This window comes from Maylandia zebra, linkage group LG17 (genome assembly GCF_041146795.1).
Source record: "Maylandia zebra isolate NMK-2024a linkage group LG17, Mzebra_GT3a, whole genome shotgun sequence".
NCBI lineage: Eukaryota > Metazoa > Chordata > Actinopteri > Cichliformes > Cichlidae > Maylandia > Maylandia zebra.
In genome coordinates, this window is record NC_135183.1 from 14588209 (window position 1) to 14610051 (window position 21843).

The following is a 21843-nucleotide window of genomic DNA, read 5'->3' on the forward strand; positions in this document are numbered from 1 at the left end:
ACCTTGTGGCCCCAAATGCTCCTTAAGAAGTATTACCAAATAAGCGAATATTCTGGGCATTTTCCATTTTCTTGTATCCACACAGATGCTTCCTAGAGCTTTAATCCAATAATACACGCTCTCTCTCTCACACACACACACACACACACACACACACACACACACACACACACACACACACACACACACACACACACACACACACACACACACACACACAGAGAGAGAGAGACAATTACTTGAATTAATATACCTGCTTCTCTCTTTGTGGACTTATGTTTCCTCTGAATTGCTTTGATCTAATACACTTTAACCTAAGCTCAGTTTCATAATGTCGCCTAAGCTCCCACAGTGCTGCATGTACTCCTGCTTTTACTTGAACTCTTGTGCACTTTAAATTACTAAAAGCATCAGCTAAATGGGATGGCAATGGCATGTCTGGTATGTTTTCTGGCCCTATAAGTTTTGCAGGCTTTCAGCTGTGTCAGCTGTCTGCACACGTGTAATTGTGTGTGTATGTGTTTGCTTCTGTTTAGATTTATTGCATACAGTATGTTTTAAAGTTCATCATTGCGGGTGAGTGTAAACAGCTGGAGTGCAAGAAGAGATCAGAGAGATGAGTGTGGCCCTATAGTTACTATGTATGGGTGTGCCATGATAAGCCAATTAAAGATTCACACTAAGGGTTGAATCGAACAGTCCGCCACAGTCCCATATGCCAGCACTTAAAAGATTTCTGTGATTGAAGCGGCAGCCAGTGAGTGTAGAAATTATTAATGTTGTTAACATATTAATTATGTTATGTTATGTTCATAACTACATAACTTCATACTACAAGGTGTTATGTTCACCTCAATTTCCTCACCCACATTAGACATTCTCATTGTTCTTATACACACTGCTATTCTTTGTGATCTTTCTACTACACTACCAATTAAAATACCAAGTATTTAGTGTGTATCAAGTATTTCAAGTATGTTTCACGTATTTGTTTCAAGTAAACAAGAGGTTTGCATACTTGCTGACCCACTATTAATCATGTGACTCATCACATGAGCCAAGGTGTGAAAAAAAGGCATGTGTCATTATCACCAGAGGTTTTGGGTGAAACAATTGTGAGACCTTGCCTCACCCTATCATGTAACCTATTAAGATTACATGATGTTTATGCTCCTTTTTGAGCATAAACATTGTGTAGACATAGAGATATTCATGAAAACTTGATGTTTTTCTTTTTGCTTTGCTTTTTCTTTGTTTAGTTATATTCACATGTTCGAAATAAAAACTATTTTAAAAAAGGATTTTGTCAAAGCTATCAAGAAAAACTGTAACTGTCTATCTACAGTTGAAATTAATGAAAATGATGGTGGAGTGTTGGCAACACCAAAGTAAAAAGTTTATCCACAATGCGAATATGCAAACTATCAGAAAAAAGGTCCTGGCCCCATATTTCATATTTTTAAGCCTGGATACGATGAAATGCTCTTTGCATCCTTCCTGCCTTCTGTGCCTCTCGTCCATTTTGACTCAAGGTTTTTATCTTCTTCTTCTCTTGTTTTTTTTTCCTCCTCGACTTTTTAAATGTTTTTTTTTTCTTTCTTTCTAAGTGTTTCCTTACTGGCGTGCTTTTTCTTCCTTTATACCTTCTTTTTTTAACCTTTGTTTTATCTTTGCATTCACATGAGCCCTCCGCTGCAGACCTTTGGTTTGGTTTGGCTGCAGATCACAATCTCAGTTTAGGTTGGATTTTTTTTTTTTTTTTTTTGGTCTTTTTATAGATAATTTGGTCTGTCTTTGAGGCAGACAGGGTAATGACTCTCTCTAACAGGGCTTAGTTCAGCTGCCCACATATTGCCATCTGGCCTTTGTCTAATCTGTGCACCACTGCCAGGCTAGATCCCCTGGCTTCGATCAGCAAGGGGTTAACCTACAAAGAGAAAGGTCAGGGGAGTTGAGGGGTAAATAGGAGAGAATAAGATGAAGAAGAAATATCAGGAAAAAAGAGAGAGACAAGCAAAGGGTTGGGGCTGTCATCTAGTCAGACAGATCCACATCACTGTGGAAGTAAGTCATCTGGATGAAGAGGCTACAGTTAATAACCATTCAGCATTGACCCCGAGCAGAGGTAATGATGCACCAATACACGCAAAGCAAATTAGCTGTAGAGGACAAGAAGGACAAAAGGGTATGAAGAGGTATAAAAAGAAAAGAGAAAAGAAGAAACAGTATTGTTGTTCAACTTCAATGCTACAGAGGTAATGATACATTTAGTTGGGCCTCAGCTAACAATTTAGAAGCGAGAATTAAAGAATAGCTAATGGAAGAAAAAGTGGATGTAAAAAGAAGGAAATAAATAATAAAAGGAAAAGAATACACAAAAACAATGGAATAACAAATAAAAGCAAGGGGGTAAAGGAAATAATGGAGCAAAGAAAAATAAAAAAAAAAGTTTGTCTTCTCCTTTTTAGAGAGCATCTTTGGGTGATGGCCTTGACCTTTTGCTGCAATGCTAAATGAAGACTATCCCACATAAAGAAGGAAAGAAAGGACAGTTGTGTTGATGAAATGCGTGCAAATAAAGAATAGCAAGTCACCCTATCTTTACTGTACGCAAGGTGTCCCCCAGGGTTCAATTCTAGGCCCCCTGTTATTTTCACTTTATGGAAATGACTTACCTAATGTGTGCAAAAATGTGGACACGATTATGTATGCGGATGATACGGTAATTTTTACGCAAGCCAAAACTGCTGATGATGCAGCCCATCAGCTTTCACTGGCATTACATGATTTACAAAAATGGCTGAATGACTCATGCTTGTGCCTTAATTTTAAAAAGACCGTATCAATGTTTTTTAGTAAACCTAAAACAACCGTGGCTGCAGTAAAAGTCTGCTTGGGTGCACAAGAATTAATTAATGTTGAGGAATTTAAGTATTTGGTAGTGCTACTAGACTCTAAATTATCCTTTAAAAAACACATTAAAAAAGTAGTGAAAACTGTAAATGTTAATATACAGAACTTTAGACATATCCGCACTGTACTAGCTAGCAAAATATAAGCCAGTAGGGAGTCATCTGGTCTGGAAACATGAATCTTATACATGTGTGGAGGGAAAGGACAAAGTAGGAGTGAGGGTCGTTAGATTGAATGCCCATTATTTTTGTCATGGTGGCCCTGGGTCTTCATACTACAAGGTCAAGCTCTCATTCTAATGATATGTGTGCATGTATGTGTACGCTCCATATCTTGAAAACACTGTTAGCAGGTCAGGGATGTGATTTTCTATGCAGAAATTAATGTCACATTTACAACTACAACTACATTCCAAATCGCCAATAATCTTGTGTGCATTAATAACGATAACTTAAGATGAATTTATTGTTATTAATGGCCTATATACCAGAGACTTATGGTGGCAGTAATTAGCCACTACTCAAAATTCCCTTACAGATCCAGCCAATCAAAATTGTCACTTTTAGCCAGAGGTCAGCCGGCTGACTGTTAGCTGTCAGCTAACAGCTAGCTGTTAGCGTGCAAAGTCAGAATCATGTTCTTGATCTCTCATTTTAACACCAATGAGCCTGCAGTGTTGAGGAAGAATGGTTGTCATCTAAGTGGAGGTCATTAGTTGTTTCAGCTTCCTAAGAAAGAAACCAAGCTTAAGTCTTCTCATTTTTTAACAGTCTGCTAATTTTTTAGTTATTAATACACTACAATGAGGTAGAACAGTGGTGTGGTGATTAGCACTGTTGAGGATCAAGAGGATCCTGGGTTTGACTGCACCAGCTGGCAGTACGCTTCCGAGTAGAGCCTGCAGGCTCTGCCTATACATGTGTGAGTTCCCCCCAATACCACCTTTTTTTCTCTGCACATTGATGCTTTGTTATTTGTAGTAGATGTCATACCTTTCTATAGCCCTGATTCCTAAAATATGAATTTTATGTCTGTATTTTCATGTGTTGAGTTTTAACACCAAGAAGTAGAACTAATTGAAGCAATTAGATGCAAAGAGTTATCTTTATATCCTCCATTAACTGGGTAATCTTCTGCAATCAATACTTCTCCTATTGACGTTTCTGGCTTCTCCTTTGGCAACGAGTCCTGTGCATTTGATTAAGATCCAGTTGAAACACACAACAACACAAACTGAAAATCCAAGGTTCCCACAGGTATTTCATGGGAACAGGTAATAGGCTTTGGTCCCCCTCACGTCTTCCCCTATAAGTGAATATAAACATCTACGATTCTGATGACAAATTACGTGCTTGGGGTTCATAGTTAAACAGACAGGACATTTTTTGACAACTTAGCTCAAACATATCCGTAATCGTAATCAAGCTTGGGTTTTTTTGTTTTTGTTGTTTGTTTTAAACATCTTATTTCTTTCAGTTTGGCGTGTATATTTATCCACTTATGGAGTACCAACAAGGATGGACTGGGCATACAGTCATGTGGTATAAGGTCACGTGATCAGAGTCAAACCTGAGCTATTTTTGTTACTAAAAAGGAACAGTATAAAATCTGGGGTGGTGTTTTAAATTTCTCCTCATTCAGTGTTACAAACAACCACTATGAAGGACATATTTATTTATATAATTTAGGCAGTTTATTGTCATGGTTCAATTACAGTAATATGTTACATTAATGACTACATGACCTCGCTTTGCTCCATTGGTGGGTAAACATGCTGGATGCATGTAAGCGAAAATATATTAACTGTCACCTGCAATAGAATTCGTCACCCTATAATGCCCTTTGTATCATATTTGACACATGAGTTTCTGAGACCTCTATCTCATCAACATGATCAATACTTGCCATATTCTTTTTTTGTCTAAAATTAACATTGTTGTTAACAAAAAGTTACCAAAAACGCCCAATGTATCGAATGTGACACAAAAATATATATAATAAAATTATATCATACACAACATGATATAGCAAAAAACAACAAAACAAAATATGGATTTTGTTATAAGGGTTAATAAACATCTCAGTTCCAAAAAATCATAATTTTCGGGCTATTTTTCAGATGGGGTGAGTCTTACAGGGTTCATAACCCCCATGAAGGGCACATGCTGAAACATGCTGGGAGATTTTTCTTACCAAAGAAAGTACATATATCCAGGTTCTCCAAAGCTTTGAAATGTAAAATTGAATTCACACTAACATCCTCTGTACTGAGAATATGTATGTGGCACTTTTGACCCTTTCAGTTTGTATTGACAAGTTTCTCTGGAGACAATAGAAAACTCCTCTACCTCAGAGTCAATTTGTCCTTACCACCATCTTTTTCTTTCTCTAATAGGATTTCTATCCGTTAGATCTTTTCTCATTGACCTCCATGCATGGTAAGAAGGAAGAGATGAGCTGAGGTGTATTGGTGTGGGGAGGTGATAGGGAATCAATAGACTTGTAAAATGGACAATCAGGTAGTGATGCAGTTGGTTATAGGCCCGATTGCAAGCTGAAGACCTAAAGGTGGGAATATTAGCATTGTCTGTCTGTATGTGTGTCTGTCTATCTTAGCTAAGTGTCTCTAGTTAAAATATCTTCTTCTACGTATCCTGATAAGATGTATGCCTGTCTTTGTGTCTAAGTAATTAGATATTTTGCACTGAGTAGCAGGATTGTCAGAGAATCCTAAAAGGAAAATTTCACCAACAAAGAAAAGAGAGATAAATGTCTAAGCAGAAAAGCTAACTGATAAACGATCTTATTTTAGACATTAATTTTACTCTGCTACGTGGGATAATTAGGCCAAAATTTTAAAGAAAATACGAAAAGAAATGAGTAAAACAGACATTTTAAATTCTATCTATCTAAAACACCTTCTTCACCCAGTAATTTCATCTTCATTGTTGCTGTTGTTTTAGTCATTAGTCAGTCGTGCTTTTCTGAATTTATCTTCACACAGAAACTGTCATCATCAGTAAGACTTTGTGTTCTTTGATGTTGTGGTTGGTTTCTTCAGGTGACTTTAACCTTGTCAGTTTGCTTATACTGTAAAGGAGAAAGATGAAATTTACAGCATTAATTTTGTTAATTGTTTTTGGTGATTATTTTTTTAGCTATTATTATAACTGAAAATCAGAATAATTGACATCATCATCTCTGACATGTACTTGAGGTATCGGTTCTATTCTAATGCTGTTTTCCAACCTGTGTCAGGCAATTAACCACTTAACATCCACCAGGTCACCAGTGACCCACCATGCAGCTCCCACCACGATGTCCATCATCCATCTTTATAGAATTTCCATCATTTCAGCAAGCACCTGTGGAAAAGCTTAACGTCAGTGCACAATAGCACCACTGAAAGGGAACACTTTCTACTTTTTGACCTCCAACCGATCAGAATATATAATTTCATTTTGTTTTAATTGTTCTCCCAAGACTCTCCCAAGGCAATCAGAGACCCCAAAAAAGGTTAATGTGGTCACAAGGTAAAAGGTTAAGGTTACGATTAAGAAAAAGGAAAGTAGCAACAAAAAACAACATTGAAATCTTGATAAAAGGTGAAAAGCCATCTTCTCCGTTTGTTGAAAAACATTCAGAAACGGTCTGGAGTGTGGGGCCTTCCTGCTGCTGCGGAGTCGGGGCGGTCTGCCTCCCCCCACCGCAGGGAAAAGGGTAACACCACCTGGGTCTGGGTGCAGTTCCCCCCTCCAGGGGCAAGGGTACCTAGACCCGGTTTGTAGAGTACGCTTGGGGAGTGTGATCGTGTGTACAGCGTCTCTTTATGTCTGTCTCCACGTTGGTTGAGTGTGGAGTAAGTGCATATGAGAGCATGAGGGTGGGAATGGATGTTTGTATCTGTGTGTGCCTGTATGTCTGTGTCTTGTGTCAGGTTGGGTGTCAGGCGCCACCTCTCTGGGGACATCTCAGGCCCTCCAAGGTTTGGAGGCCTGTCTCCCCCTACCACCACTTCCCCTACCAGTGGCGGACCCCCTCAAACATCGGTGCGTTGGTGGTTCTTTGTGTCCGGGGATGGGCGTCCAGGTACACACCGGCTCACTCCTTGGCGGCCGGTTATCGGGGCCTGGAGCCTGGGGCTCGCTCGGGCCACTTCGGAGGTGGAGTGCCCCCGGCCTCTCGGCCTGGGGCTCGGTCACTCAGGCGCGGCTGGCTGCCGGCGGAGCTCACGGGCGCGTCACTGCAACTCCCCCTGGCTTCTGCTCCGCGGCTGCTGAGTGAGCCCTCATCTGGGACTCTCCTCAGCTCTTTCTGGGACAGTGGCGCGGCTGCCCCTCTGTTGGTCTTCCTTGGTCTCTTGTGTTCTGGGAGCCTCTGGATGTCTGGAGTTTTGATCTCCTCCACACCTGCTTCATGCCCTGGAGGACGGGGCTGTGGCCCCCCCACACCCTCTAGCAGATTATTACATGAAGGAACCTTTTAAAAAACAAAAAACAAGCGCGTCCATGCTCACAGGTGTACACACGGGTGATCACACCCACAAACTACACCCTTTTTGGCTCCTACCTCAAAGCACACTGCGTTCTGTTGATCTTATGTCCTGCACAATAATGTTTAATATTTAGTATTTACTGTCATATTCCCATATATCATTGTGATGTTGTTTATTCTATTACTCTTGTTCTCTTCTGCTTGTTTTCTTTTTTCTTTCTCAGCAGGTGACCCAGGTGATTGATATATGCATTTTTTTTTCTCTGCCCGTTCTGTTGGTTTTTGTCTTTTGAAAAAAAAAAAAAAAGAAAAAAAAGAAAAACATTCAGAAAAAAGATATCATTTTTGTTGGTATGGCTGGAAGTGAAAATACACTTGGGTTTAAGAGTTCCTCTGAAGCTCCCCCAAGTGAATTGAATCCCAAAACCTTTCTGTGAGGTAGTACAGTAGGGTTTATTTTGACCGTGCAGAGGCCAATACAAATAAACTCACCATGCGTCAGACAATGAGACAATAATCCTATTAAAACTCTTATTAAAGATGTAGTGTGGCTGGCTGATCAAAACTATTTTACAGACAAATAAAATATCAACCAGATGTTAAATATATTAAATATTTTAAAACAAATGAAAGACACATGCTTGAATTTTATTTGAGTTTGCTTTGTGACTGGATTTGACCCTTTGTTTTTTGAATGCATTTCTACTTCTTGATCTCTGCAGGGTCTCTGTTACACAGCATTCCCACTTACATTCCTCCTTTGGCCCACCAAAATCAAACCTGCCTTTGTTTTTTCTTGGCAGGATTGCAAAGACTAATCTTGGTAATCGAACTGCAGCCCACCGAGCTCTGAATGTGTTTGTGCCCTTGTAGAGTGGAGTGTTCAGATTTACATTATTGACCTCCACAATGTCTCCCTGGGAGAGTGCAGAAGGATGCACTGACGGAAATTACAGAGGCTGTTATACTGACAGTAGACAAGTGTGCATATCAGTCTACACAGATATGCAGACAGAAACCCAAACACATTGCACAGAAACACAGAAAAGACACGATAGACCTTCAAACAACTACATTTTTGGAATTTATACTCCTTTAGATTCACAGGCTACCACTGCCAATGCTGCTATTTAACTGAAGTCAATACATTTTCAGCTCGCCACTGGTAATGCCAAAATGTACATATATAACATGCATAAATCTTTTTCAACACTGATATTAATTATAGCATCTGTTACAATAGGTAAAAAAAATCCCCACACTGAATAGTTTACAAGGATATTATGAATTTGTCTCTGATGAAAAACAAAAGTCAGTATAAAAGAGCATTTAAAAATAATGTAAGGATCAATCTTATTTATTGCACAAAGACATTCAGGAATTACAGAATTAAAGCATCAGTTGTTCGCCTCATGTTTACAACATGCTGTTAAGTAGTAAAAACCCGAGGTGTTTGTGTTATTGCGTGCAATACAACATTCACAATGACTAATATTTGACTGTTTTGTGATAGTTTTACCTTTTTATCTTCACATCTTAATAAATGCATATATTTAACTAGTATTACTTGCTTTATCAGTCACAGTTTCTACATTTAAAGTCCTTGCTCTCACCTCCGCCAAGAGTAGCATCATTTCTACTGGCACCCTGTTGGCCAACAGGTGATCATTATTAACCTGGGCCTCAAGTGATCAAGTAATGGAAATGTAATTCTTTACAGCACGCATTTTGCTTGAATTGGCTAACATAACATGCTCCCATCCAGGTGACATCTTTTTCAGAACAATCTTTTATTTATTTCAGCAGCACAATACTAAGTACTAATACTGCATCTATTGCAAAAACATGGCTTAGCAACAGAAGAGTCTAGGTCCTTAACTAGCCTGCCTGCATCCAGTCCTTTCCTGCTGCTAGTAGGTTTCCCTGCCTGTCCTCCAGTCATTCCTGGATGGCACTGCAGTTCACAGTCACAGTAATCAATGGTTCATTGCTGTTTGTGGCTTGTCCTGAGATCCTTAATTTCTCCACTTCAGATCATTTCTTCTGGGTCACAGCCAGAAGCGCCCTTTCTTGAGTGATCCTTGAGTGTCTTTTTTGCTCGGACCCAGGGACTCTGAGAGGTTTCGGTAGCTGTGGCGTGGATTCTCTAACAAAGTCCATCCATCTGACTTCAACAGGATAGATTTGTGCCTTCCACCCTGCTTCAGCACATGTTACAGTGGCCTCTCTGTACTTCTTTATCTCTCAAAGACTGCCGTTGTTTTTTTTCCATGGAATTGCTATAATCATTCCATTGGCTGAGGTGGACCACAGGACAATATCTGGCCTTAGAGAAGTTGTAGTTATTTCTATTTTCACATGTCAACACATCAGAGGCATTACAAAAGGCCATTTCAAAATTAAACCCTAATATGCATGTCCTCTAAATAATATTCTGCTTTATGTATATTTTTACTTCACTTGGACTCAGAAATACAAAAAAACAACTTAAGAAGTTAGACTGAGATGTGCTTGCTATGAGACTCACAGCAAACCATTTAACAGCCTATTTTAGCCTCATGCAGGAAGAGTTATGTGACAACACTTACTGCTGTCAGGGTTCCTGGGTCGGTGACCCAGTATTTTCAGTTCACGTTCTCTGTTTATCTTCTGCCTGTTCCACTTCCTGTTTTATTGTGTTAGCCTTGGTCCATGTGCATTATGTTCCGTCCTCTTCCCGTTTATCATTAGTTCATTATGTTCAGCTGTGTACTCACCAGGTTCTAATCTCTCATCACTCAGCCTGTGTATTTATGTCCCTCAGTTCAACCAGTCCAATGTCGTGTCATTGATGTTATTGTGATGTTGTCTCTCCGTCTGTATGTTCAGTTAGGCAGTCAGTGCTTCAGTCAGTCGTCCAGCCAGCCATTTTCTCCCTTTGTTCTGTTCATCCACTCCTTATAATAAATCGTCACCTACCTGCGAGTCCTGCGTTTGGGTTCCTTCTTCCTCGCCTCCACCCAACCGCTGACAGAATGACACGACCCGTGCCACGAAGACACGTTTGGAACCCAGCGGACTCGGACCTCTACGAGCGGCAGGAGGTAGCGCTCTCCTTGTGGGCGGAAAAGCTCAAGGAGAGACAGCGGCTCTTCGCGGAGCGAGAGCACGTCTTCGAGGGCACTCGCTTGGCTCTGGGCGGGCCTCGGAGACGCCGCGTTCCCCCACCTGCTGCCTCACCTGTACCGGAGCATTTGCCGTGGAGAGTGGACGTTCCACGCCGCGCTTCGGCCACTCCCTCTCTCGCCACTCCGCTCCTCGCTCCCACACCCGCCGCCTCATCCGCCGGACCTCCACCATCGCCGCGGCACAACGGCTACGCCTCCCACCTCGGCTCAACGGAGGCTACCGCGCCAGAGGCTCTGCTGTTTTCCCCGGCCGCTTCCGCTTCCCAGAGAAAGCGGCGCACACGCCGCCATAGAACGGACTACTTTCAGCCACTCCCGATGGTGAGCTCCAGTGACTGTTTTTCGCACTCACCATCTGATTATTCACTTAAAACGCACAATAAACCCATCTCTCATTCATTGGATGTTTCCCTCCTGGAGGATTCTGTGGACTGGGAAGATTTGTTCTGCTCTGCTCCCCCAAAGACTGTAAATAGTGGTGGCAGAAAAATCAGAACAATCTCCAATAAACCTGCCAGTAACACACACACCGTCACTATTTCCACACCCAGTATTCAGCCATTTCCCACCAGCACAGGGGCCCAGTCTACGCCCACACCAGTGCCAGCTCCCAGGAGGAGCAGCTGCGACCCGGTCTACCTCCACACCCGCTTCTGTTTCTCAGGTGGGGGTGACTGGTGTCCAGCCACCTTCCGTGCCCGTCCCAGCGCCCAGGTTGAGGGCAACCAGAACCCAGCTTGACCTCCCTGGAGGCTTGGAGGAGCTAACCGGTCCACCTGCTACTTCACCACTTCATCCACCTCCTGACCCAGCCTTTCACGCCCTCGCACTATCCCTAGTTAGATTAGCTGAACTGTCCCCTGCCCAGGCACCAGCCTTACGAGCCCAAGCCGTAATTTTATCTCCGTCACTAGCTCAATCTGTAGCTCAGCCAGCAGCCACGCCTGCCTCTGTTCCTCCCTTAGCATCTCCACTCCAGTCAGTTCCCTCACCTGCTGTTCAGCTTTCCCTCCAGTCAGTTCCCTCACCTGCTGTTCAGCTTTCCCTGCTGTTCAGCTTTCCCTCCAGTCAGTTCCCTCACCTGCTGTTCAGCTTTCCCTCCAGTCAGTTCCCTCACCTGCTGTCCAGTCTCCTCCTGTCCTCCAGTCACCTCCTGTAGCTCAGTCCCCTCCTGTCCTCCAGTCACCTTCTGTAGCTCAGTCCCCTCCTGTCCTCCAGTCACCTCCTGTAGCTCAGTCCCCTCCTGTCCTCCAGTCACCTCCTGTAGCTCAGTCCCCTCCTGTCCTCCAGTCACCTCCTGTAGCTCAGTCCCCTCCTGTCCTCCAGTCACCTCCTGTAGCTCAGTCCCCTGTCCAGTCAGTCCAGTCGCCCCCTGTTTCCCAGTCGCCGGTCTACCATCCTGTTCAGTTCCCGGACCTGCAGCCACAGCACCCAGAGCCAGCTGTGAGCCTTCCTGCTCCTCAGCCAGAGGCCTCCGCACCCGCTGGCCCGGCCGCTCCTCAGCCAGAGGCCTCCGCACCCGCTGGCCCTGCCTGTCTCCAGCCAGAGGCCTCCGCGCCTGCTGCCCCTGCCTGTCTCCAGCCAGAGGCCTCCGCGCCTGCTTCGCCTGGTCAGGCCTCCGCACCCACGCCCAGTCAGGCCTCTGCCTCAGCTGCACCCACGCCCGGTCTGGCGTCGGCCTCTGCTTCTGCTCCGCCTGGTCCGGCTCCAGAGTCTTCGTCCTCGTCTGGCCCGGCTCCAGAGTCTTCGTCCTCGTCTGGCCCGGCTCCAGAGTCTTCGTCCTCGTCTGGCCCGGCTCCAGAGTCTTCGTCCTTGTCTGGCCCGGCTCCAGAGTCTTCGTCCTCGTCTGGCCCAGCCTCAGAGTCTTCGGCTTTTGTTTCGCCTGCTGCAGCTCCAGCCTGTGCTTTGCCTGGCCCGGCCCCGCCGTCGCCTGGCCCGGCCCCGTCGTCGCCTGGTCCTGTGCCCACCAGGCCATGGCCAGCACGCCTAACACTGGAGAGCCGCCGCTGCCTTCCGCGCGGTCGGCCCCCTGAACTGCTCCGTCGTCTCCTTCGCCGCCGCCGTTGCCTTCCGCACGGCCGGCCCCCGGACCGCCTTCGCCTGAGTGGCCGCCGTTGCCTTCCGCACAGCCGGCCTCCCGAACTGTGTCCACGTCGCCGCCGTTGCCTTCCGCGCGGTCGGCCCCCGGACCAGTGCTGTCGCCGTTGCCTTCCGCACGGTCGGCCCCCTGCACTGTCTCGTCTCGGCCACGGGCCGCGTGGACGCCCACCTGCACTGTCTCGTCTCGGCCACAGGCCGCGTGGACGCCCACCTGCACTGTCTCGTCTCGGCCACGGGCCACGGGGGCGCCCACCTGAACTGTCTCGGTGTGGACTCCGTCCCTCCGTCCTGGGCCCCCTCCGCCCGCCCTGTTCTGGTTTTTTTTTTCTTTCTCTTTTGGCCGTCGGGTGCCGGCCTTTGGAGGGGGGGTACTGTCAGGGTTCCTGGGTCGGTGACCCAGTATTTTCAGTTCACGTTCTCTGTTTATCTTCTGCCTGTTCCACTTCCTGTTTTATTGTGTTAGCCTTGGTCCATGTGCATTATGTTCCGTCCTCTTCCCGTTTATCATTAGTTCATTATGTTCAGCTGTGTACTCACCAGGTTCTAATCTCTCATCACTCAGCCTGTGTATTTATGTCCCTCAGTTCAACCAGTCCAATGTCGTGTCATTGATGTTATTGTGATGTTGTCTCTCCGTCTGTATGTTCAGTTAGTCAGTCAGTGCTTCAGTCAGTCGTCCAGCCAGCCATTTTCTCCCTTTGTTCTGTTCATCCACTCCTTATAATAAATCGTCACCTACCTGCGAGTCCTGCGTTTGGGTTCCTTCTTCCTCGCCTCCACCCAACCGCTGACAACTGCACTGAAAGGCAAATTATCCCAATGCTCTATCATTGAAATTTTTCTTTCCAAGTCAACTCCACAATCTGAAAGATTTACTAACTATATAAAAAAAACTATTTGTGAAAAATTATCTATTATTAACTAAATTGACAAGTTATTTAATATAAGAAACATGAAAAACGTCTTTTAAATGTAAGTTTTATTACAATGCTTTAAAACCAAGGTGCCTTTCCAATTATGGAGTGAAACTTTGGAAGGCTTTACACTGCACCATGAACATTAGACAATTTAAATCATAAAGAAAATCCTTTCACAATATGAGTCAGATAAGCTGTATTTTTAATCATTTGTAAATAAAATTGCCATTTCAGCAGCTCCATTCGAGTCGTCATCTAAATCTACTTAGTATTAAAAAAGGCCCTTTTACAATATTAAGCACTTGTTCGGAAAATACATTTTCTATGGTCTGCTTGGGTTCTTATATTTAAGAGGTCACATCCTTAATTAAAAAATGCTAAGTACCAGTCCTTCATTTTCTTTGTACACCCCAGCCTGCCCCACAGCCAACCTTAAAAACCTCACCTCACTCTCCAGTAAAGCTTCAGTGTGGATCTTCGGACCACTCTCTGTCACCAGCCTATTGTTAGTAGTGGTGCTCACCCCATACACCCCCAATCCCTCCACACAGAGACTTTAGGAGGCTTCCCATGGACAAAGAGGGCACAAGGTCAAGACACAGACAGGCATAAATCTGTGGCCTCACCATCCATCCCTAATCCCCCTAACGCCATTGTCACCTCACTCCCCCATGCTGCCTGCAACACACACACTTACACACCCAGTAGACCCTCTCCATCTGGATGTAAATAATGATGATATTGTGGTGGTGAATGGTGCTCTGTGTCCAGGCGATAAGCCCAATATAGTCAGAGCAGCACAGGGGTGTGTGGGGTGTGTGGGTGATAGTTGGTTAGCAATGACACAGATAAAGAATAATGCCCTGTGTATGTGCTTGTGTGTTTGAGTCAATCTCTTAATTATTAATGCCTGAGCCCTTACCATTTTCCTCATCCATCTCTTCTTAGTCAGTTCCCCCTCCCTCAGACAGACCCCCAACTCCCCCTTAGCTAACGCTTTGCCTCATTCTCTATATTTCTTTTGTTCTGTTTCCTCTGTCACCTGATGTTGCATATGCTCAGGGGTTCCCATTGTTCTTTATTACCCCTCCTCCTCTTTGTCATTAATTATCCTCACACCACCACAATTGGTTATTTAGCTTCATTTGTATATTGTTTTTCATGATGTCCACAATTAAGTTATTGATAATAACACTGGTAATGGTAAACGGACTGCTATTTATATAGTGCCTATTTAATCAGTTTAAGCTCTCAAAGCTTTCTTACTGTTACCTTTACCTAATCACAGTGACCTCACCCCTGGTGATGCCCAGATCGTCCCCCTCATCTATAGACTCTGCTTCCTCTACAGAAGACACTCTGTAAAATTATGGAGGTATTCCAATTTTTCTTTCCATCACTTGATAATATCCTCAGTTGAAGTCAGCAGCCTCCCACCCAGACTATACACCTTATACACCATGTGGGTAGAGCACCACTTTGTCCTCTGACGGTTTGTCAGAATCGCTAACCAGTTATTAGGTTTACAGGACAATTACTTTTCCAGACAGGGCCAGACAGGTTTCAGTAACTTTTTTCATATAGTAAAATCAATTCTGTATTTAAAAACAAAGAAATCCGGAAATGGGCAAATATTTTTTTTCTAGGCAGAGCTGACAGCTGATAACATGAGGAAATGACAGTTGGCTCCACTGGCAGGTTAATGCCTATGGAATCATGATCAGATCACTTCAATAAATTCCAACCCTCAACTACAGTCACAAAGTCTTTTGGTGACTTAAAGAACTAGGCTGCATATAGAAGCAAATAAGTTTTCTTCATGGGTGACTGGGCTGAGATGTGTTGAGGAGTTTAGACAGCTAGATGGATTCAGACTTTTAATTACAAAAAAAAAACCTTTGGCTACAAAAAAATGTCCAGTTGCATAGGATTCACTGGGAAAATAGCCCTCCGTTTCTTTGATCTGATGATTCACTAGTTTCAGGTTTTACTAAATATAACTACAGACCGTATAAAAGATGGATGTACCTTTAAGAGCTAAAAAGTGAAGCAATAGCGCCAGTCCATTTGACCTGCTTCTATAGGCAGTGTTGGGAAGGTTACTTTTAAAATGTATTCCATTACAGATTACAGAATACATGCCCCAAAATGTATTCTGTAACGTATTCCGTTACGTTACTCGATGAGAGTAACGTATTCTGAATACTTTGGATTACTTAATACATGCTGTTTACAACTACGTGAATGTACTATTGCTGTGATTTATTACTGTTACTGACAGTCCGCGGCTCCGAACCGTAGTAAAGGGACCTCTGGCTAAGACGATGGGTTCCATGTCGGGCTCGTAGCCGAAAACTAGCTTTACTTTGTTGTGTGGGTCAACTTTGCTTGCGAGAGACAAAGAGAGGCGTTGAAAGGCTGCTCCATTGTATTGTTTTGGGGAAAAACACGAACACAGTCGAGTCTTAATAGCTTACTTACAACTGGGCTCGTCAGGCACTCTTCTTGGTTATTATTATATTTGTATGCTTCCAGCTCCCGTTTTTGCTCGATGACAACTCGTACTTTTCCTTTTTCTCCCTCCCTCGCTCACAGACACATAAAGGGTATGGCAGTCCATTCTCCCTGCAGCACGGACTACACTGCCTGTGATGCTACATTCTTTGTAGCTTTCTGCCTATTAGCTTAGCGCAACAACAACAACAAAAAGGCGCTCTCTCACCAAGGAAACACGAAGAGAGAGAGTGTCACCCTGTAACCATGGCAACTATAACGCTGCCGCCAGGAACAACAGAACATAGCTGTCAAACAAAACCCAAACAGTCCTGACCTGCGACAATATGAAACAGGAAAGTACGGCCGTGTAATCCATTTATTTCAACAAAGTAACTGTATTCTAAATACCACCTTTTTAAATGGTAACTGTAACAGAATACAGTTACTCATATTTTGTATTTTAAATACCTAACGGCGGTACATGTATTCTGTTACTCCCCAACACTGTCTATAGGCCACCAGGGAGCAATACCTATGGTTGCAAAAAGACTTCCAATCATGTGAAACAGTTTCCTGCTCAGTCCATGGTCTGAGTCATTCTTTTCATGTTATTCTCAGGGGTTGAAGTGGGATTTAGTAGATGGGAGAACTCTAACATCAAGTATAGCGTGGGAAAAATAATTACTTAACAGTAACTCCCATAACAATTTGTATTGTGAGTTGTTGCTAGGTAGGGATGGGTACCGGTATCCGGTTCTGACATAAACGGTAGTAACCAGACCGAAAAGCAGCGCACATTTCGGTGCTTTATTTCGGTGATTTTTTTTTCCTGAGCTGTGATACACTTTAGATTCTAGCCAATCATTTTACGTTTCCGAGCATGGTAGGCGGGGCCAGGTACGTACGTTCTTTTAGAGCGGAGCTACAGATTAATAATGCTCAAGGCGAAGCGGTCAAAGTCTGGCTGTACTTCACAGCAAAATATGCAAACTCAGCAGCCTGCAACAAGTGCTTTAAGCTGATACTGTGATACTGTCAAAGGAAGTAAAAGGAAGTAATTTACGTTGAGTAGGCTAACCACGTTATTAAATTAATGCATGTAAAGTGAACTAGCAAACATCATCATAGCTACATGCGGCTGTCTTCTTGTTTGATGGCCGATACTCCCTTCACCCTGGCCAAAAGGGCTAAAATGACCAAAGAAAAAGTGGAAAACGGTTAAACATGAGAGGTTTTTGGACAAATTTTGTGTTGTTTTTTTTCCATTGTTTAAGCACTGCTTCCAGCCAAGAGTGATGCCATAAATCCCCTATAGCTGCAGAAAAGGCTAACATTGTTATCTTTTTACAAAAAAACAGCTGAACATGAGAGGTTTTTGGACCAATTTTCTGTTCTCCATTCTTTAAGCACCGGTTTGAGCACCGTTTAAGCACCGGCACTGTTTCAAAAGTACCGGTTTGGCACCCGTATCAGATAAAACCTAAACGATACCCATCCCTATTGCTAGGTTTCAAAACTGGTGGTTTTGATTTTTGTGAAGGAGACGCTCTCATGCCAAGTGACACCACTGACTAGCCAGTCGCTTGAATGCAGTCTGATGATGTCACGTTTTTGGATTGCCTCAGATTATCTGGAACGCCAGTTGAGTACTAAAAATGTACCTGGTATCAGTTTCTACTACCTAATGGAAAACCCTAAAAACTTGAGTCAAGCCAAGCCAAGTAGGCACTAGTGGAAAAGGGCTATTAGATGGTTCTGGTAACATCTAATCTGGCATTCACATTCTTCAGTGCAACCAATTGTTTGCATCTTCTAAATTATTTGCATATACATTCACAAAGGTGTAAGTTTATTATAGACTTTTGCCTACTTGAAAGTGTCCTTGACTTGGTTAGAAGTTGTGAACAGGTTTTTGTGGACCAAGGAAAGATTTCTGCGACCAGGTTTCATGGCCAGGTCAGTCCTGTTCAATCATTACTTTTGAACCTCTGAAAATGAGTGACTGTGTATATAAAAGTTGTTGTAATTGACCTGTTAAAAACCTTGAATTAAAGCCTGTACTAACCACTTTTTGATTATTTCATATAAAATCCACTGTGATACTGTACAGAGGTCAAATTACAACAATTTTATCATTGTGCAAATACAAACAAGGTTGATTTTAAGTATGTTTGAGAGCTTCCATGATTTTTCAAGATTATTTTTATACTAAAGGGACAGTTCTTCTGAATACACAGATGCCTCAATAAGCCATATACATGTCACCATGGCAACATGCATGTCCCACCAATTGACAGTTGCATCGCTGCCTGAGGGCAGAGCTTTAATGCTACATTTCCATCAGCGCTCCAAATCTCCGCTACTAATCCATCATTTTGGGCATATCTGTACTCTGTATAAACGCTCACACCTATCTATACATTCACTTACATTCAAGGCTTTCAATCTTTTAAACACAAAAGCTGAAATATGATCTCCTCTTTGCTTCTTCAAACAAACAGTGTTGAATCCGGCCTGTGGCCAGTCAGTGGTCCAGTGGTGCTGGACACCTGCTCAACCTAATATGACACACACACATGTAAAGAGTTGTCCACCATGTGAGTCAACATTTACACATTTGGAGCTTTAAGGCAAGTCTTTGGTGGGATGAATGCATATCACGCTTTGTAACAGGTTAAGGCAAAGAGCAAAAATCCTGCACAAGTGCCAACTCATTTAGCTGGAACCTATGAAAGCAGAGAAGAAACTGCTTTGGAATTTATAACCTATCTCATTATGATATGACCTAAGACCAATTTAGAAATCACTGGTAGGCAAACTAACCACCTGAACTAGAAATTACTGTAACAAATTAAAGGCTAAACTACAGTTATGGGGGGGGGGGGGGGGGGGGTGGGGGGGATTGCAAATACGTAATAAAGAAAAAGAAAATCCCATGGAGGAAATTATAATCTGAATATTTGTGTCCCAACCACCACAATTACCTCCCATCCAGTCTACACACAGACACACAGAGTGGCAAAGCCTGATTATTATATGTTACAGCTGACCTCTTTTTTTGCACAATCTGCTCACAGAGAGCACTAAAGCACCACTTTAATCATCAGCACACAAACACTAAAAATGACCAAGCAAATGAACAACACGTTTTGTTAATTTTGTGCAGGAATGAATGAGAATAAAAGAGAAGTTTACCTCCGACTGCAACACAAGCCGCGCCTCACCACCTTGAAGACGTTTATTTGACTTCAGAAAGTTTTCCGTTTTTTCTGGGTATTTTCCCATTGTTCCCATTGTTGCACTTCTGCAAGTGCAACAATGGGAGGTTGCTACAGTTTGAAATAACATATATGCTAACATGTATGCCATTTTCATCTTAGTTTGGCATTGAAGAAATCCAGTTGTGAATATTGGGAAGCTAGTGACACATCATGCAACAACTACAGTTTGTTTTTAATAGTCTTAATGGTTTGCTGTCATCTTACTCAACTGAAATTTAACACAACCTACCTTTTTACATAAAGGTTGCCCAGTCTCTCAGTCATTTTAAAAGATTGTTAAAAACACCGTCGTTTTCTCACTTGCTTTCAGTTTTAGTTCAGCAACATGGTCTGGCTTTTGTTATGCAAATAGAGTTATTACTTTGTTTCATTTTATGATTCTTAGTATATATTTATTGTTGTTTTGATGACTGTTATATAGAGTGTGTATATTGTATAACCTCCATAGCACTTTAGTGTACAGGTGACTTGACTACCAAGTTTGGCACTGCTTTTTTGTTGTGTTTTTTTTTAACCTTTCTAACGAGAGGGTAGTTGAAGAGAAAGCTGAGAGGGAGCTCAGGGAAAGGACAGACAGCAAATGGGCCAGAGTAGATTTGATCCCAGGCCCTCTGCAATAACCTTAGAGCAGATAGCCTGTTGAATTTCTTGAGATAAAACAGCCTAACATACATACCAACACATATATGCATACTTTGTTGACATTTGTGATAAGTTGGCTCAATTTTTAAGCTACTGTTAGTTGGAGGTACCCAATTTGCTTTTGTCATAAAATATTTAGTTTTTTTTTTTTTAAATGTTTTGAATTTTTTTTAACAAAATATTTAACATATTTTTGCAGTTATAATATACATCTTAAACCATATTAATTTATACTTTTATTAATACATTTATACATTTTTCTGCGTCTACTTTGTCTCTTTATTGATATTTAGACTTGTTTTGGGGGTCACAATAAATAATGGGAGTCAGGTAACAGCTAGGCCGTAGTGTAGAAAGATAAAATGTGTCTTCCTTGTATGTGCGAGATACACACTTACAGAAACTGTCTTCTAGGTCACTGAATTTCATCTACAAACACGGGTTTATCTGCAAAGTTGTGCAATTTGTGTTTTCATTCAACTTATAATTTAAAAAGTAGCCCTTAAGAGAGATGTATATTTCATAGTAAACAAATTTAAAGTTGATCAAAAGTTATATTATGTTAGCATTTTTTAATACAGGTTCAAGGCTTTATGCTGTCTAACATCATATTAAACAAGGTGCTTTTCAAGGTGCGTTCTTGTGGTAATTAGATTTCTCTGGTGGAGTTAAACTGATTTCAAATCCATGATAAGGTTCTAATGCAAAACAATGAAATTAGACCACCACTCCATACATAAATAAAATTTGTTTTCCAGCCAAGCTGCAGTATGCAATGTTCCACTGAAAACCAGGTCTCCTTGTGCACAGTTGGAGCATCATTATTAATTGAAGATTGGCTGTAAACTTTTGAAAGCAAAAGCTGTTTTATTTCCAAGAGCATAAACCTTTACCTTAGACTGATTTTTAGGGGTAAGAAAATCCTCCATCCATTCTCTTCTGTCAGGGTCGCGGGGGGCTGGGGCATATCCCAGCTACCATAGGGCAAGAGGCAGGGTACACCATGGACAGGTGGCCAGTCAGGCAGACTAATCACTGTAGAAGGAAGCTGGAATGCCCGGAGAAAACCCACACAAACACGTGGAGAACATCCAAACTCCACCACCAGGCCTTGGATAGGTGGTGGAATCAAACTCACCTTCTTGCTGCTGCTGTAACAAAAATCCTGATTATTATTAAATGGGGCAATCAGGAGGTTTTTACCTTTACAGTAACGTATATGATAAAAGTAGTAACTAAGTTAAAGTCAAGACAAGGCATTACCCTTTACCACTCCATGCTGAGTTTAATATCTAAATGAGAACTGTCCTGCTGATCAGACTATGTGATGACACAGCCTGTCATTCTCAGTGTGTCCTTTGGGACCTGTGCATCATGCACTGTTTAGAGATGGGACCAATTGTCAAATATGTGCACACAACGACACTCTTTGGTGTCACATTTAAACACACTAGGGTATACTTCATTTTTCAATTCACGAAAATAATGCTGCAGGTGACTAATAGTTTAATCCAGACTATAAAAGTATTTTATGTTTTGATGTCTAAACATAAGCAGCAAGAAAATGAAACTGTTTATTTTGCATTGACTTTGCAAATATCACAAAAGGGAAATGAAACCTCCTTCTCCTGAGAAACTTGCCTTGTCTTATCCCTTCAACATCCTAATATGGACAAAATAAAGAAGAAAAAGATCATGATACAGATGCTAAATGTGTGGCTGTTGTCAGTGTCCTTTAACCAATACATATGTTATTGCATTCATTTACAAACCCATCACCATTTTTGAGGTGTATTACCAATTGTATTTTGTTTTTGTTTTTTTATTTAAATT

The 21843-nt window shown here is 42.4% G+C and overlaps 2 protein-coding genes across 3 annotated transcripts in view; one reads left to right on the forward strand and one right to left on the reverse strand.

Annotated features, from left to right (window-relative positions):
- pik3r3b (phosphoinositide-3-kinase, regulatory subunit 3b (gamma)) overlaps nucleotides 1-21843 on the forward strand; it is a 209289-nt gene that overhangs the window by 137392 nt on the left and 50054 nt on the right. The gene's annotated exons all lie outside the window — the stretch shown is intronic.
- LOC143413313 (uncharacterized) lies at nucleotides 11414-12549 on the reverse strand. The gene is made up of 2 exons (XM_076876133.1): nucleotides 11656-12549; nucleotides 11414-11602 (listed from the first exon to the last, which is right to left on the reverse strand). Exons 1-2 carry the CDS (start codon nucleotides 12547-12549, stop codon nucleotides 11414-11416), a joined length of 1083 nt encoding a protein of 360 aa, XP_076732248.1.

Bases quoted from the DNA above. Each gene is read 5' to 3' on its own strand.
- LOC143413313 (XM_076876133.1), bottom strand. From the start codon at position 12,549: ATGGCCTGGTGGGCACAGGACCAGGCGACGACGGGGCCGGGCCAGGCG. The intron at 11,603-11,655 runs GTGAGGGAACTG...GCTGAACAGCAG, and splicing joins GAGGGAAAGCTGAACAGCAG to GTGAGGGAACTGACTGGAGG.